This window comes from Kogia breviceps, chromosome 13 (assembly GCF_026419965.1).
Source record: "Kogia breviceps isolate mKogBre1 chromosome 13, mKogBre1 haplotype 1, whole genome shotgun sequence".
Classification (NCBI taxonomy): domain Eukaryota; kingdom Metazoa; phylum Chordata; class Mammalia; order Artiodactyla; family Physeteridae; genus Kogia; species Kogia breviceps.
The window spans coordinates 37020309-37037900 of record NC_081322.1 but is presented as its reverse complement, the minus strand read 5'-3'; the positions used below and the strand labels follow the sequence as shown (position 1 = coordinate 37037900).

General features: G+C 34.7%; 1 protein-coding gene across 4 annotated transcripts in view; it reads left to right on the top strand.

Moving 5' to 3' along the window:
• HACE1 (HECT domain and ankyrin repeat containing E3 ubiquitin protein ligase 1) overlaps positions 1-17592 on the top strand; it is a 99851-nt gene that overhangs the window by 23812 nt on the left and 58447 nt on the right. For all 4 annotated transcript variants that reach the window (XM_067011533.1, XM_059083654.2, XM_067011534.1 and 1 more), the window contains 4 exons: positions 7859-7941; positions 14989-15085; positions 16048-16149; positions 17253-17359. In XM_067011533.1, coding sequence (XP_066867634.1) covers positions 7859-7941; positions 14989-15085; positions 16048-16149; positions 17253-17359 — 389 coding nt within the window. The remainder of the gene's footprint in view (positions 1-7858; positions 7942-14988; positions 15086-16047; positions 16150-17252; positions 17360-17592) is intronic.

The window sequence follows — 17592 nt, the reverse complement described above, 5'->3', positions numbered from 1 at the left end:
TGAAAGAAATGATCATAACAACTCCTTAATAATTTAAATTTTTATAAATTTCCTTAGGTCAGCTGTTACTAGCTATACAATACCAGAATTATGGTTTGTCTTTGGATATTGATTTAAAATAAAAAATAATTTGAGAATTTGGTTATTCATCTGGCTTATTATATAGTCTTTGGCAACTTTTTCTTCCCCTGCCTTTATCTACCTCTTAAGATATAATCTGCTGATTACACAGTTAAGGAAAGTGTTGTGAATAATTTGGAAGATACTTAAGAGTAATGATAGTATTGGTACTGTTACTATCATTATTAATATTGATGATGTGATTCTGTAAGAACAGTACAAAGAGCACTACCTGGACTCTTCATTCATTTGCTCTTATGCAGTAAGCTAGGCCCAATGTGTTGTTTGATTTTTAATCTCATTTTTAGAAAGTGTAGTAAAACCTAATATTATTCTACATAGGTAAAATTGACTCCATTTTTTTTTTTTTGGCCATAAATTGAACTTACTTTTTGGTAATTTTTTACTTTGCCATTAGGTCTTTAAGATTTATTGATGTGTTGAATTGCCACAAATGGTTGATTGCTGTTTTCCTGGAATAACTTGGACTTAGAAACTCTAGAGAACTGTCAAACAGTTCAATCTCAATTTCTATTAGTTAAGTAAGTACACAGCAGGATTAGTTTTTGGACTAATTTCAGTTCACTTAAGGAAATTTTATTTTTGTCACAATAGACTTTATATTGCTAAATTTAGATAACTGAATATGAAGGTTCACAAACAGTATGAAATGATAGTTCAGCCTTGCTTAGAGTAGATTATCTTTGATAGAACTGACTGCATTTTTTTTTTTTTTTTACTGAAATTGTACGCTTGTTAAGGAACAGTGCTCATCTGCATTCAGTCAGCTCTCTTGATATCTTTAGCCAGCTTCCAAGCTTTTCATCCAGAGAATTACAGGGCAGCCATGCAAACGTAATTGAAAGCTTTTGCAAAAACATTAACTGGATTCAACCTTGAAGCACGAAGGTAGATGTACTTAACATTTCAGGATATGTTTTTAGGTTCAGAGTAATTTTATTTATTCTAATGTTAGAATTCTCCTTTCATCACTTCTGAGAAATGTGAGCAAATAAGAAGTTCTATTACTGTGATTTTTTTTCTAACACAACTGGGTAATATTGAATTTTTGCTAGGTATTACATAAGGGTTCAAAGTCTTGATAGGCTTAGGTGGACAGGTTTCTATAGAAGACCTATAAACACCAGTCACTGACTAGTGAGTTGGCCATTTTTCTTAGTGCATAAGTTGTTTGTGCATTGCTGTCCTGTCATCAGAAGTACCTTTAATAAGAGATGAAAGATGCTTTTTCTGTTGTTTGGCTATTATTGTTTTAGTAAATGAGAATACAACTTATGTTGTATGGTTTAATATTGGTTTTTACTTATGGTTTAATATTGAATATCTATTCCTTTCTACTTTGGTCAGTGTCGTTCAGAGAGTTGACATTGATAAAGTAGAGCTGCCTTGGATTTCTTGCTTTGTAACTTATCAGTGTATCGGGTACAGGTGGTCTTGGTTAGTCACTGCCTTCAATTAAATGACTTTTGAGATTGACCCAAACATTAGCTTTGCACATTAGTTGTCCACTCAGGATGTTGTTTTATCATTTGAAAGGTCACAACATCTGTTGAAAGTGTGTTGTTTCTTAAGGATTTCTTGAAGGCCATGTGAAAATCGCCTTTCAATGCTTTTCTTTCAGTATTCCTTCCCAGCTTTTCCTTACTCTGTAAGGAGGAAGACTCCCATTGTAGATTATCTAGGAATAGGATAATAGTGTGTTTTTTATGTTTTTGCTTTTTAAGGGGGAGAGGGTTGGACAGGGAATTTGAAGTTCTGAGTTATTTTAAAAACGTATTTTGGTGATCTATATTACACACATAAAATGATTTTAATTCAGTGTACTTATTAAAATTATGTTACATTAACTTGAAAGATATAGGTAATCAGCTCTCAGTCACAGATATTTGTTAGTGTACTTTTACATGTTTACATTTACTAAATTGTAAGCTGCTGAGCTTAATTTTTACAAGTAAATGAGAAGCCATAAAGGTTTGAAAATGGAAACTTATGACCGTTGTAAATTACAGTGATTTATTTTGGACTTCATGGCTTATAGTCTGTTAAACAGACACAATGCAGTTTTCACAGAAGTACTTGTGTGTAGGGGTTTAGGGGTGAGAAATTTGCTAAAACAAATTGAATCCAGATCTGTCATAGAGAATCCTATCAGTTTTTCTGGATAGCACTAGTCACCATCTAGCATACTACATATTTTATTTCTCATATCCCTTTGTTTTCCTTTTCCACTAGAATGTAAGCTTCATGAAGGCAGATGTTTGTCCATTTTGTTCATTGCTGTGACTCTAACATCTAGCACATATTACTAGCACATACCAACACTGAAATTTTTGTTGAAAGGTAGAATGGGCAAGTCAAATGCAGTATCATTCCAAGCAGTTTTTTCTGCCATTTTCTTTCCATTTCTAAATGTTTGTAATTTTTTTCTTTTGTACCTTTAAGTGAAGAGTAATTGATAGTGCTGATTCTTATAAAAGATTGTATCTGGTTTGTTTATTGCTGAAAATTTCTGCTTTTGAGACTCCTTAGGGATTGTAGTGGTTGAATCCAGAATTTATTCTCTTTGATTTTGTTTTGCCTTATGCTTCTGTATAATTTAAAATCTTCAAGTAATATTGTTTCTTCAAGGGCTTTTATTTTTTAATTTAATAAATAGTTTCCTCCACCTGAATTTTCCTAGTTTCAAAGTTATTTTGCCCTTTGTTTACATAGACTGGAAATTTAAAAAAAAAACAAAACTTTTAAGTTATGTGACTTTCTTGCTTCTTTTATTATGCTATTTAATCAATAATTGAATTCTGTGTTAGCCTTACTCCTCCTGTTTCAGAGATTTTACAAAAAGAAATCTGCATACATTTTTAAAAAATCACAAAGATTGATGACTTTTCACTCATGTCAGTGCTGCAAGGCAATTTTTTTTACTCTTTGCCTTCAAATCCCTTTATGTATTTTTTTTCTTCTTACTCTGAGGGTAATGGGTTTTTCTCCCTCTGACTTCAGGCAACATTTTATCTACAAGTGAGCTATTGAAAGCTTTTTAAAAATATGTGTTTCTTTTAATAGTTGTATATTTTGAGGATCTTGAGATAATTTTGTTAAAACAAAAGCAGATTTATGAATGTAAAAGAAAATGCTGGAATGAGCTTTTCCACTTTATTAATCAATTGTTTTTCTTTGTTAAGAACAGAATTTTTAATGTATTCATAGGATATTTCCTGTGTACAAGGGTATGATAGAAACATATGACACAGAAGTATTTGTGTGTAGGGGTTTAGGGGTGAGAAATTTGCTAAAACAAATCATGCTGTCTTGCTATGAAGATTTGCCTCAAGTTTGTCTTACCACTTTGTAGAGGAATATGTTAGTCTAATGTTAGTCTAATGGCTAATGTGTTTTACTGTTAACTCTACAGTATAAATAAAAATACAGAAATACTGTAAAAAGTATGTGAATTTAGAAATGGCATTATTTAAAAACTAAACGGAAATAACTGTCTCGGCTCTTGAGCTTGACTCTCAAATAGTTATTTAGTAGGGAATTAGTAGATCATCTGTGATTAATGTAGCTTATGAAGATTTGCCGAATTAGCCAGAATACTATTTAGTATTCTGAATTTAGAAAAATTAGAATTTCTGTTTTTTGGTTAATTGCCTAGTGGTTATGACCATGGGCTTAGGTTTTAATCCCTGCTCCCCTGTTTATTTGTGTGTTGGGGTGAGCATTACTTGACCTCTTTGAGATTCAGTTTCCTACTTGTGGAAGTGCAGAGAAGGATATCAACTTCCCATCAGGATGCAGTAAATGAAATGATACATGCTTATTAGCACAGTATCCACACACATGCTAAGGTTATTTATACTATTATATCATTATATAGTTTTAACAATTATGTAATTTTTATGAATGCATAGTATGTTTTGTTAATAATTACTTTATTTCAGCTTCTCTCTGGATTGCTGGGTTTTAATTGAATATTAATACGTATTTTTGATATAATTTCTTTTATCTCTCCTGAGCCTTTTTGAGAGATGGCTTATTGTCTATATAATTTCTGAAACAGTCAGTGAAAATTATTGCTGCTATCCATCTCATTTCTGATTTGGGACCACATACACACAACTTCTAGGTCAGATATCAAAAAGGGCAAAGCCATGATCAAAAGGCTCAAGTGGGCCTTACCTTATAAAATAATAACCTAAATGCTTATTTTCTTATATTTTTGAGAGCAGTACTTGACCGCTTGTCCACAGTTTAAGAATTATATAGCTGATAGTAAAGTTTTATGTAACAATGTTTATTACATAGATTTTCAAATTCCTCCTGAGATAGAAGTAAATTCAAATAGTAATACATGAATACTATATCTTAAAATATTTTATTTTTATCAAAATCTTTAATCAAAAATTATAGTCCTTTAAATCACCCTTCTTTGTCAATTCGCAATCACTAGGCAGCAATTTTCAGCTCTTTTAGCTTTTCTTGTATCTGGTTCCACATAATATGCTTCTACTGCTCTTTCTCAATTTATGACTTTTAGATATCACTGAATCATTTCTTGTTATGGTGAGTGAGGGTTTAACTCATTTAAATCCTCTTCCCATGCCCTGTCACCCCATTTCTAAAATTAATTATATCATAAATTTTAATGAGACAACATTAGTTGCATATACAGTTAGGTAAATATTGTTTACTGCTCAGTCAAGTAGTGAACTATAACATTTTCTACTAGGGTGACTATTAGCTTAGCTCAGTTTTTTTTTTTTTTTTTGGTGAATCAGTAGTTCTTCCTGTATGCTCCCACAGAATCTTTCTCAGTACTGTTTTCTTCAAAAACAAATTCATTAGATAATGTCACTCCATTGTTTTTCTCTAAACCTGGGAATTTCTTAATATCTCCTGTGTTTGATCGTCAGTATTCTAGATTCCACATCTTCTATTTTGATGTATTCCCTTGTTTGGAGGAGGATATCCTCCAGTAGCTTCTTGAGAAAAGGTGCGTTGGAGGTAATTTTTTTGGAAATCTTACATAGCTAAGCCTATTTCTTATGTAAAAGCATATATTTGAATGATAGTGTGGCTGGCTATAGAATTCTACATTGGAAGTCATTCACCTTACAATTTTGAGGGCATTTCACCGTTTAAATTTCAGTGTTGCTGTTGAAAAGTTTAATGTCAATCTGAATTTTGTTTATCTCTGGAATCTTATATCCCCAGTATTATGAAATTTCACTTTGATGTGCGTTGTTGAAGGTCTTTTAATTTATTAGACTGGGCACTGGTGAGCCTTTTCAATCTGGCAATTGTGTCCTTCAGTTCTGGGAAATTTTTTGGTATTATTTCTTGGTTACTTCCTTTTGGTCTCCCACCTCCTTCATTTTCTTTATTCTCAATTTCTACAATGACTCCCTGGATTGATCTACTAGTTTTCTCATTTTTCCTGTTTTCTTTGTCTTTTTGTTTCTTGTAGAGTTTTTCAACATTGTATTTCTAACTTCTATTGAATTTTTATTTCTTCCATCATATATATATATATATATTTTTTTGCGGTACGTGGGCCTCTCACTGTTGTGGCCTCTCCCGTTGCGGAGCACAGGCTCCGGATGAGCAGGCTCAGCGGCCATGGCTCACGGGCCTAGCTGCTCCACGGCATGTGGGATCTTCCCGGACCGGGGCACGAACCCATGTCCCCTGCATTGGCAGGTGGACTCTCAACCACTGCGCCACCAGGGAAGCCCTATTTCTTCCATCATATTTTTGATATCTTATTCTCTGAATATTTTTCCCCCAGCATCTTGTTTTTGTCCTATGGATAGTATTTTTTTCTTTTTTTTTCTGAGGGTATCAGTTACTTTTCTAATTTTTGTTGCTGTTTTTTGGTTCTCTTTATTGTCTTTATTTTTCTTACTTCCTTTTCTGTTTGTTTTTCAGGTTAGAGGCCTGTTTCAGTTGTCTCTTAAACATTGTCCATTCATGTATAGTGGTGAGGCACTGAAATGGGGCTGAAAGCATTGTGTACGTGAGCTGGGTTTGTTGACTGGTCTCACTGTATGTCAAGGTTTTTTAATCTTGGCACTATTGATATTTGGGGCCTGAACATTCTTTGTTGTGGAGCCTGTATGTAGATTGTTGGATGTTTAGACGTACCCTGGCCTCTACTCACTAGCTGCCAAATGGACCCTCCTTTCTCCAATAATGAAAATCAAAAAAGTCTCCCAGCATTGCTGAATGTCCCCTTGTGGCCAACTGGGCTATTTCACTGGTGTCTGTAATGCCAGTATCAGTCAGACTCTTCTCTGGTGCCACTTTCCAGATAGGAAACTTTCAGTCTCCTCCTGCTTAAGCTTTTAAGCCTGGCTACTGGATTTCTGGGAGCCTAGTGGAGCATGGGGGCTGGAGGTTTTCACTTAATTAGTTGTTTTCAGCATGGCTGCTCATCCCTGCTCTTCCCTGTATTTCTTGTCTGCCACCCCAGAGCCTTACTATTCACTTTGTCCAGATAATAAACCTCCCTACTCCCAAGACAGATAGGGAGGGATAGTGGCTAACTGTATGGGATGGGGAGGAAGGGTCCTGGGGGAGGGCCCAGCTGTTAGGTTTTCAACTACTTCTCCTGTCTATATAACTATCCCTGTCTTCCAAGATACCTGTTACTTCCAATTCCTGTGTTGTGTGTTCAGTAGTGAGAATTTGGTGGTTTCTTGTTGGAATCTGCATTTGCAGACACTTAGACTTCAGCTTTCTTTGATCTGCTAAGTCAGTTACTCTTCTTTCACTTGCTTGCCATTTCCCTAAAACTTCTGACTTATCTAGTATGTGTTGTATTCTTTGCTGTTCTTCCTTCGAGTTTGTAGTCTTAATATTTTGCTGACATTGTACTAGGTTTTAGAGCAGCAATAAAGATGAATATGTGTGTTCAATCCAGAAGTAATTATTAAACAGTCTAATTTCAAAAACATTTAAGTTTTTACATCTTGTCTTCCTTTTTGCAGGAGAAACTCAAATGAAGATCATAGGAATTAAAACCAGAAAAGATTCTCTTTTTTAAGGTTTTTCACACAAGCCTTGCCGTATTCCTAACCATCAGATATTTATTTTTAAAATTTTATATTAGCTTATTTTCCCTTAGTACACATCAAATGATTGCAGAAGTAGAGCTTAGGGGACAGTCAGAGAAACTGAGTCAGTATTGGCAACTGTCAGTAGCAAGAGGACTTCTTAGCTTTTTAATATTTTGTACTTTAATAATTATGCTCTTTGAATTTTGAGAAAGTTAGAGCTCTGGCACCAACTTTTTGTTTTTAGAGGCAAAAAACTCTGGTTTTAAAATTCAGATATCTAGAGCAGCACTATCCAGTGCTGCCACATGTGGTTATTTAAACTTAATTATAATAAAATAAAATTTAAAATTCCATTCTTCAGTTGTACTAGCCACATTTCAAGTCCTTTGGTAGCTACTACACATGTCAGTGATTTTCTAGAACCTTCCCAGGTTAACACAATTTACATTACATCGATAATTCCATGTATACTGTGTAGTGCCTGAGGCTCAGAGCTTACCAAAAAGTGGAATTTGTTCAGCCGTCATAATTGGCATGTTCCTACTCTTTCTTCTTTAAAGCTTCAGGTTGTGATAAGCTTTCCTTATATGGACTAAAATTGTGATAACTGTGTCTTTGTTTAACTTCTCTGGCTTTACCTTTGTTTCTTTTTCCCCCAGACAGTGCAATGCTTGCTAGACAGTGGTGCTGATATTAACAGGCCAAATGTATCAGGAGCCACTCCATTGTACTTTGCTTGCAGGTATGATAATTTATATTGCCAGATGCTCTCATTAAAGAATGTTGAATCTGCTATATTTCCAAACACAAACATTTGTGTATTTTCTAAAACTCTCCTCTTTTCCTAGAAATAGTGTGCTCCCTTTTAAGATGAAGTATATAGCATTACAGTTCTGTTACTTAACTGCATGATGAAAAGTGTTTTATATTGCTAGTATTTTTATATATTGTAAGTGGGAGCTTTTGATTTACTTGATTACTTAGATTTTAGAATTATTTAGTAATAAAAAAGACATACCAATAATCCAGTAATTTTCATAGTTTTCTTTATCAAGTATCAAGTTAATTCCAATGGGATAAGCTATTAAAGTATGCCTTGGTTCAGAGCCATGTCTTTGCTTTCTCTGGATTTGTAACTTTAAAAAATTTCTTGAATCATTCTTGTTAGATATTGAGTTATGCATTAAGTTGTTTTTACACTCTGTCCTGGTTCATTTTCTTTTTTCTTTTCTTCTGGTTCATTTTCCTAAAAGCATACGTTTTGTTCATTGATTCATTCATGTAATAAGCATTTAGTTATCATTCATTGTGTGCCATGCATTATTATAGGCATTAGTGATACAGTAATAAATAAACCCCAGTCCTTAAGGAGCTAACAGTGTAATAATTATACACATACCTGCCCCCCCCATAATATGTTATGTAAATTTAGTTGCAATTAGGAACAGTTCACAGTACACTTGATTTTTCTTTTTGGTTTAGGTTACAGGAATTGTAGTATTTATTTAGGCTCTATTTTAGATATAATGCTCTCCAGAAAGCTCCTCTTTTCTTATCCTTTTTCCTGTTTTATGTCATTTTACTGGAGGTTTGTTTTATGTTTTATTTTTTATTTTTATTATTATTTTTTGGCTGTACCATGTGGCTTGCAGGATTTTAATTCCCCGACCAGGGGTCAAACCTGGGCCTTGGCCTTGAAAAGTGCTGAGTCCTAACCACTGGACTGCCAGGGAATTCCCTGGAGCTTTGTTTAAGATGAAAGATCTGCTTTTCTTCTCATTTAGCTTTTCTTTAGGGTCTCTGATGTTGCTTTGGTCTGACTGATTCAAATAATCATTGAACAGCCTTGAATTAGAATACAAGGACTTTTGGACCTCTAGACTTCTCGATCCTACCTGAATCCAAGCTTTTTCTTATGTTATACTTAAAATTTGATTGCTTGGCTAGAACACAAATTCCTTTTTTAGTGTCCTGAATTTATGAATAATATCATTGTTTGATTCCCTGAAATCCTATCCTGTCTTGAGGGGTTATCTTTAGATCAGACCTTTCTTTGAAGCTTCAGATTTGAATGTCCATCTACCTGATATATATCATCACTTGCAAGTCTCATAGAATCTCAGATATTAGCATGTCCAAAATATAGCTGCTGATTTCCTTTTCAAACTTTTTGTCCAGTTTTTCTCATCTCAGTCATTGGAACCCTTATCTTCTCAGTTGTGTAAACCAGAAACTAGGTTATTTTTTATTTCTGTCTCTCTCTCTGACCCTCAACTTGGAATATATTAGTAAGTTCTGTAAATTCCACTTTCAGAATACATTCTGAATCTCATTACTGCCCTCCAACTCACTAAACCACCTTAAAGTTGTTACTTCTTGTCTAGAATACTGCAGTAGTCTCTTAACTGGTCTTCCAGATTCCTCTGTTGTTTCCCTCCCTTCTATTCTTTTGTCAGAAGCCAAAGTGACCTTCTAAAAAATGAAGTGTCTGTTGTCACTTTGTGCTTAAATCTTGTATTTAAACTTTTCAGTGCCTCTTTGTTGCATTTCCAATAAAATCCAAACTCAGCCTTCTTCAATGTGACCTGCATGGTCTGACCCTGCTTAGCTCACTTTGCTTCAGCCACATTGGTTCTCTTTGAGTTCCCCCAATACATCAGACTCTTTCCTGCAGACTTTTCTATGTGCTGTTTATTTTGCCTGAAACATTCTTCCATAGGCTTTTTATGTGGCTGACTCCATGTCAGTGCTTCACTGTTACTTTTTAGGAAGGAATTCCTGATCAATCCAGGTAGGCCTCTCCCCATATTTCCTATCACAGTATCATGATCATTTCTTTTATAGCACTTTGTATTTTATAGTGTTTATGTACTTGTTTATAGTGTGTCTCCCCTGATAGACTGAAAGCCCAGTGAAAGCAAGAATTTTGTTTTATTCATCACTTTATATTCCATGTGTAGTACAGTGCTTTGTGCTTAGATGCTTAGTAAATGTTTTTGAATGAGTGACTCACTATAGTTACGTTTTTGAAAAATGTATAAAATAATGCCATGTATACTGGTAAAATGTAGGTATATATTAGTGTTCACATAACTGTGATATTTGTATAGTTAGTCTGAGCATAGGGTTATGGTAAAAGAATATTTTAGAAGTAGTTTCTGCTAGTATTGTATACCCATCATTAAGTTTTAATCTAGCAAACATTAGATCTCTTTGAACGAAGATGGCTAAGCAAATATGATTAAAATTGAAACTAGAATATAAATTCTTCATTGTTGCAGGATGATAAATATGGAACATGGAAAATGGTTCATTTTGTAGGCAGACTTCTAATTATATTCATGATATCTAGATATAGGTATACATTAAAAATTATAAATTATTCCCAATGTATTGTCTCTGATAAATGAAAGGGAAACAAAGGAATGTGAGGATATGTCATATGTCTAACTCGGGTTAGACATATGCTAAAACGGGTTTCTTTAAATCGAAAAGGTATTGAAATATATAGGAGGCAGGGTTCAAATCCCATCCCCAAAGCTATGCAACTTTAGTCAAGTTTCTTGACCTCTGAAGCTTTGTTTCTTTGTAAGGTGGAAATTCTGATATCTGCCTCCTGGGACTAAAATGATAATTAAATGAGGTGGCTTATATAAAGCATCCTGCAGAGGATTTTATACTTAGTAGTTGGTAGGTGCTCACTAAGCTCTAGCACACTTTTCCACACCCAGTGAGCACAAAGTTGTATTGTCCTCTTTCAATTTCATTGCAATGCATGGTTTTCTAAGAAATTTGACTCATCCCATCATACAGGCAGGACTTTTCTTTCTTCCTTTGTATTCTATTCTAATACTGAGCACTATTTATAAAATAATGCTTCTGTGAGTGAGTCATTTCAGATTGATTTTGACCAAAAATTATGACAGGAACTATTTCCCAGCCACTTTTCCTCTCTAGGTATTTTGTACAAGACATTCTAATTCACTAGCTTTCTTTCATGTGGACTATAGGCACACATATATTGACCTCCCCCCACCCCCCTTCAAGTGCCTTTGTTTTCAGGACTTTTATGTGGTATCTGCAAATGCTTCAGGTCCTTAAATGATTAGATTGGTTTTATATTCATCATAATACTTCCCATTCCCTTAACTGGGTTCCTCAATAAAGGTTTGGATGTATAATGATTTTCATATATTTTCTGTATCTGCAGATAACTTTTATTCTGTAAAGGAAAGCAAGGTTTAGCTGGGGTTGTATAGATACAGTAAATTAGTGAGATTTTTATGGAATTTTGGAGGTCTGTAATAAAGTGAGAAACAGGTAAGATACTGAACATAGTTTGCAGCTACTGCCACGCAACTCCTTTCAATTAGGAAACTCACAATCAAAGTAGCCACGTAAAACAGTCCATAGATTCAAAATTACAAACTTTTAGAATAGAAAAGGACCATTAGAAAATATGGCCTCTTTGTTTCATAAGCAGTTCCAAAAAACGTTGTTATATATATAGTACATATGCACTGTTAGCGAAGTTTTCAAATTGTATCACTGCAAGAGCCTGAAGTTAGGAGACTTGAAAGTGCTTGAGAAATCAGTTCTAAGTGCTTTAGAAGCACTACAGGTTTTATTATTAGTTAAATCTTTGTCAACTGCTTATTTTCCAGAAAATACACTGGCATTTCCTTGAAGGGAGTATTATCTCAATCAATGTAAAAAAAAATAAGTTCAATTGTAAAGAATAATTATTCATTGAGCAAATTTTTGCAGTTATTTGAACTGAAAAATCTTTCATGCGACACTTTGAGCAGTGTGTAACAGGATAATCTTTATCTTTTGCAATATTACACAAGGGGCACTTGAGCCCCTAATGAAGTTATGCAGATTTTATATATTATTAGCAATCATTTCTTTTAATTTACTTTTGAAATGAAGTGCCACCTGTTCACAGATGAGATTTTAATGTAGTTTTAGAAATTACTCCAGTTTTCTAAAAATGTCATAGTGGTATTTTTTTCTTGATATTAATTATTCTTGTTGCTATATGTGGTACAAAATTAATCCTAAATAAATTACGATTCAGGTCTTTTTGTTATTTTGTGTAGCTTAGTACCTTATTTAATGCTTACTTGTCAGATGAATGGTATCTAAAATTAAAGCCCATCATATAACTCAACAAGTGTATTGAGTACCTGTTATAAGCCATGCTTGGTGTTATAGAACAAGGGTATTGTCAAGAAGTTTATAGTTTAGTTGGAAAGATTAAACACATCTAACACAGATAATGAATAACTGTAAAAGAAATGTCATTAAAGTTGAGCAGAATAGCTTTGCAAATCTGAGTTTCTCAAAACCTTGGGTCCTAGCAAAGAAATCACTGACTCCTTAAATAAATTAAGCTCAAATTAGTTTCTTTTCACTTAGGTATTATACGGAATAGAACAGTGTTGATTAGAAATTCCTATTAGCTGTAATATAGAATGTGTTGGCCAGCACGCCCAGCTGACAAATGACAAATGATGCTTGATGAAGATTTTTCTTAATGTAGACTAGTAAAATTAGTTATTGTTGCTTTTGTAGGGATTGCTATTATACTTGCTTTCTTGATTTTCTGCTTTTTCTGGAGTAAATTAGATATTGACCTTAAGTTAGTTTTTGTCTGTCGATATTTGTAGTAAGGAAGGTAATCAGTATTACAGTAAAATATCAAGAGAGTGATATACCTGATGTCTGCTACCAGCTTCCTATATGATCCTATTTTTTTTTTTTTTTTGCGGCACGCGGGCCTCTCACTGTTGTGGCCTCTCCCATTGTGGAGCACAGGCTCCAGATGCACAGGCTTAGCGGCCATGGCTCACGGGCCCAGCTGCTCCGCAGCATGTGGCATCTTCCCGGACCAGGGCATGAACCCATGTCCCCTACGTCGGCAGGTGGACTCTCAACCACTGAGCCACCAGGGAAGCCCTATGATCCTATTTTTTAAAATTAAGTCCAATTATACTTTATGCAGCATCATTTTGTGGAAAAGAAAGAATAGTTTGTTTTTATTTGTTTGTTTTAAGTTTCTGAGGAATCTGTGTAGTCTCTGTGAAATAACATACCTTTTTAGGTAATGGTACTGTGGGTAGAGTATTGGTCCAGAAGACCGGAGATCTGAGTTCTAGTTTCATTTGTGCTTGAATAGTAAGTTTTTTCATCTACAAAATAAAATGCTTTTTTTATATTAATTTTTATTGGAGTATATTTGCTTTACAATGTTGTGTTAGTTTCTACTGTACAGCAAAATGAATCAGCTATACATATATATATATCCCCTCTTTTTTGGATTTCCTTCCCATTTAGGTCACTACAGAGCATTGAGTAGAGTTCCCTGAGCTATACAGTAGATTCTCATTAGTTATCTATTTTATACACAATATCAATAGTGTATTATGTCAATCCCAATCTCCCGATTCATCCCACCTCCCTGCTTTCCACCCTTGGTGTCCATACGTTTGTTCTCTCTGTCTGTGTCTCTATTTCTGCTTTGCAAATAAGATCATCTATACCATTTTTCTAGATTCCACATATATGCATTAATATATGATATTTGTTTTTCTTTCTAACTTATTTCACTCTGTATGTCAGTCTCTAGGTCCATCTACGTCTCTACAAATGACCCAATTTCATTCCTTTTTATGGCTGAGTAATATTCCATTGTATATATGTACCACATCTTCTTTATCCATTCTTCTGTTGATGGACATTTAGGTTGCTTCCATGTCCTGGCTATTGTAATAGTGCTGCAATGAACATTGGGGTGCATGTGTCTTTTTGAATTATGGTTTTCTCTAGGTATATGCCCAGTAGTGGATTGCTGGGTCATATGGTAGTTCTATTTTTAGTTTTTTAAGGAACCTCCATACTGTTCTCCATAGTGGCTGTATCAATTTACAAAATAAAATTCTTTGATGAGATACTCTTCCAAACTGTATGACTTCTGTGGTCATTTTGTAAAATTAACTTTAAATTTTTAATGTCCCTGCATTATAAATTTATTTTTTATTGTCTGTGTTTAGGATCAGATTAGCTCATTTAATAACGAAATGTAGAATCTAGTGATTATTACCCCCAAAGCAGCTTTCTCCTAGCTTAAAGAGTGATTGTTACACCTACTTGAAAGAGCAATTAGAGAGAATGGGGCATGTGGATGAGAGTTGTTCATTCTAGGTCAGATTGAATAGCTGTCAGCAGAGGCCAAACTGAGTGGGTTGATAAAATGAAGGTTGGCAGTTAGTTAGTATTTTTGGCTAATGAATCCACCCCATTTACTTAATTTTGATATTTGTCTTTTCTCCTTCCTTTGTTTTTATTTTTTTTTTACCACATATTAAAGTGTCATAAAATGTACTTTTGTTTTGAGTATTGAGGTTCTTTTGGACTAAGAAGTCTGGAGACTTGGATGTATGTGGTAGGAAGGTAGTCAGGCTAGAGTTGAGAAGGAAAAGATTGGAAGAAAAAACAAAGCATAAGCCTGAGTACCAGCAACTTATCCCAAAATATTATGATTTATTGTAGGTAATGTGTCCCAAGTTCAATTCTAAGATTCAGTAGGCCAGTTTCTTATCTCATTGTAAAAGTATGACTTAACTAACATTGGGAAGTTTTTCTAATGGTTGAGGTTGTAGTTCAGATGTTCCTCTCAATTTTTTAAGATTATTAATCCTCTGTTGATTGATACTAACTGTCCATAATTTATAGAGAAAGACTTAAAATTAAAAAGATTATATGTTTAAACTTTGTTTCTGTACAGTCATGGTCAGAGAGACACAGCACAGATTCTTCTGTTGCGAGGAGCCAAATATCTGCCAGATAAAAATGGAGTGACCCCTCTGGATTTATGTGTGCAGGTATGCTGTTCATGTATATTCTTAGTCCCTTACTTCGTAAGAGAAACTTACAGACACATAAGATCACTTTTTTTCCTCAAATGAGAGGATGGGTGCAAAGATTTTTATTCTGTTAAGAATATGATCTTTAAAAGGACCTGTGATAGTATAAGAAATATATATTGGTCTTTATCCCAGTTCCTAACACAAGAGCTTCTAAGACCCTTGGAATCTCCAGAGTGTTAAGCATGTCTTTTTGTATATTAATGAGATGAACTGTGGCTGAAAGGCCCTAGGTAGCTTCAGGGACAGGGCTGGTTGACAGGTGGGCCAACCATGTAATTAGAAGGCAATTTCCTCCCTCACCCCTGGGAGGAGTCAGGGGCTAGAGACTGAGTTTAGTCATTCAGGCCTGTGTAATGGAACTTTCATAAAAACCCTAAACAGTGTGGTTCTCAGAGAGCTTCTGGGTTGGTGAACACATCAAAGTGCTGGGATGGTGGCACAGCCAGTGAGGGCATGGAAGCTTTGTGCCCCTTCCCACATACTTTACTCTATGCATCTCTTCCATTTGCCTGTTCCTGAGTTGTAGCCTTTATAATAAACAGGTAATGGTAAATAAAGTGTTTCCCTGAGTTCTGTGAGCTGTTCTAGCAAATTATCAAACCTGAGGAGGAGGTCGTGGGAGTTCCTTACTTACAGCTGGTTAGTCAGAAGTATGGGTGACCTGGACTTGTGATTGGCTTTTGAAGTGGGGGGCACTCTTGTGGGACTGAACCCTACTGTGTGGTCTGCCCTAACTCTAGGCAGTTAGCATGATAATTAAATTAAATTGTAGGACACCCAATTGGTATCCACAGAGAATTGGAGAATTGGTTGGTATGGAAATCCCACATATTTGGTGTCAGACTTATATATAGAAGAAGTATTTTCCTTTAGGAGTTTTGTTTTTAAACCTAGATAATTTTAAATCTTGTTTTTAGGGTGGATATGGAGAGACTTGTGAAGTCTTAATTCAGTATCACCCTAGGCTTTTCCAGACAATTATTCAAATGACACAGAATGAAGATCTCCGAGAAAACATGGTAATGTAATTGTGCTAGTAGCTGGTAAATGAACAAGCTTTTTTTTTTTTAAAATTTACTTTTGGCTGCATTGGGTCTTCGTTGCTTCGTGTGGGCTTTCTCTAGTTGTGGCGAGTGGGGGCTACTCTTTGGTGCAGTGTGCAGGCTTCTCGTTGTGGTGACTTCTCTTGTTGCGGACCACAAGCTCTAGGCATGTGGGCTTCAGTAGTTGTGGCATGCAGGCTCTAGAGCTCAGGTTCAGTAGTTGCAGCACGTGGGCTTAGTTGCTCCGTGGCATGTGGGATCTTCATGGACCAGGGCTTCAACCAGTGCCCCTGGCAGGAGGATTCTTAACCACTGCACCACCAGGGAAGCCCCTGAACAAGCTTTGTTCATGTTTGCTGTATATGGCATTTTACATATGTGTTTATTGATTGTATTATTATAAATATTTAAGTAATTTGAATTGGCTTATCTGCATTATAGGTTAAGTATGAATTATATAAGAATTAATAAACTTTATGCTAATATTTGGCCCTAAGAGTCTTCTGTCCTCTGTGCCTTTGATCTCTCCTTAAGATAATTAGAATATTTCCCGTAGGTAGAGGAAAAGAATCTAAGGAGGAATATCATGTTACGATTAGTAATCACTAGTTTACTGAGCTCTGTATTTGTTGATCGTTCTACTCTTTGAATAATTACAGAGTTTTTTTCTTACATTTTTAAAAGTTTGGAATTAATTTTCCATAAATAAACTTGGTGATTTCTGTTCTATTTCTACTTTTTCACTGGGTGATTTTTTTTTTTTTAACATCTTTATTGGAGTATAATTGTTTTACAATAGTGTGTTAGTTTTTCCTTTACAACAAACTGAATCAGTTATACATATACATATGTTCCCATATCTCTTCCCTCTTGCATCACTCACTGGGTGATTTTGAACATTGTATGTCATCTTATCTCTCTATAAGCTTTTGATTTTATGCAAGATCAATTAACTGTAAAGGACTTGATTTCAGCTACTTGATCTTTGGGATACTTACTAAACTAATAGGTACTTAATTTCTTGACAAAGTTTAGTGGATTATTATGTAATCACATTTTTTTATTTGTAAAATATTTAGTTACGGCAAGTTCTGGAGCATTTATCTCAGCAAAGTGAGAACCAGTATTTAAAGATTCTAACAAGCCTTGCTGAAGTTGCCACAACAAATGGTCATAAGTTGCTTAGGTAAGTGTTTCACAATATAAGCAAATCAGTAGGCAGCAATATCTGTCAGCTTTGTCACGTTTTAGGCTTTTCTGGGAATAGTTTATTTTGTTGATTATTTTGTTGACGTCTTTTGTCAGTGTTAAGATGTTCTAAACATTTGTTATCACTGATGGTTTTGTTTTAAAGGATCAGGGCAATCAGCTATTCCTGAGGAGACTGTAGCCTGTCTAAAGAGACTAAAAATAGAGACT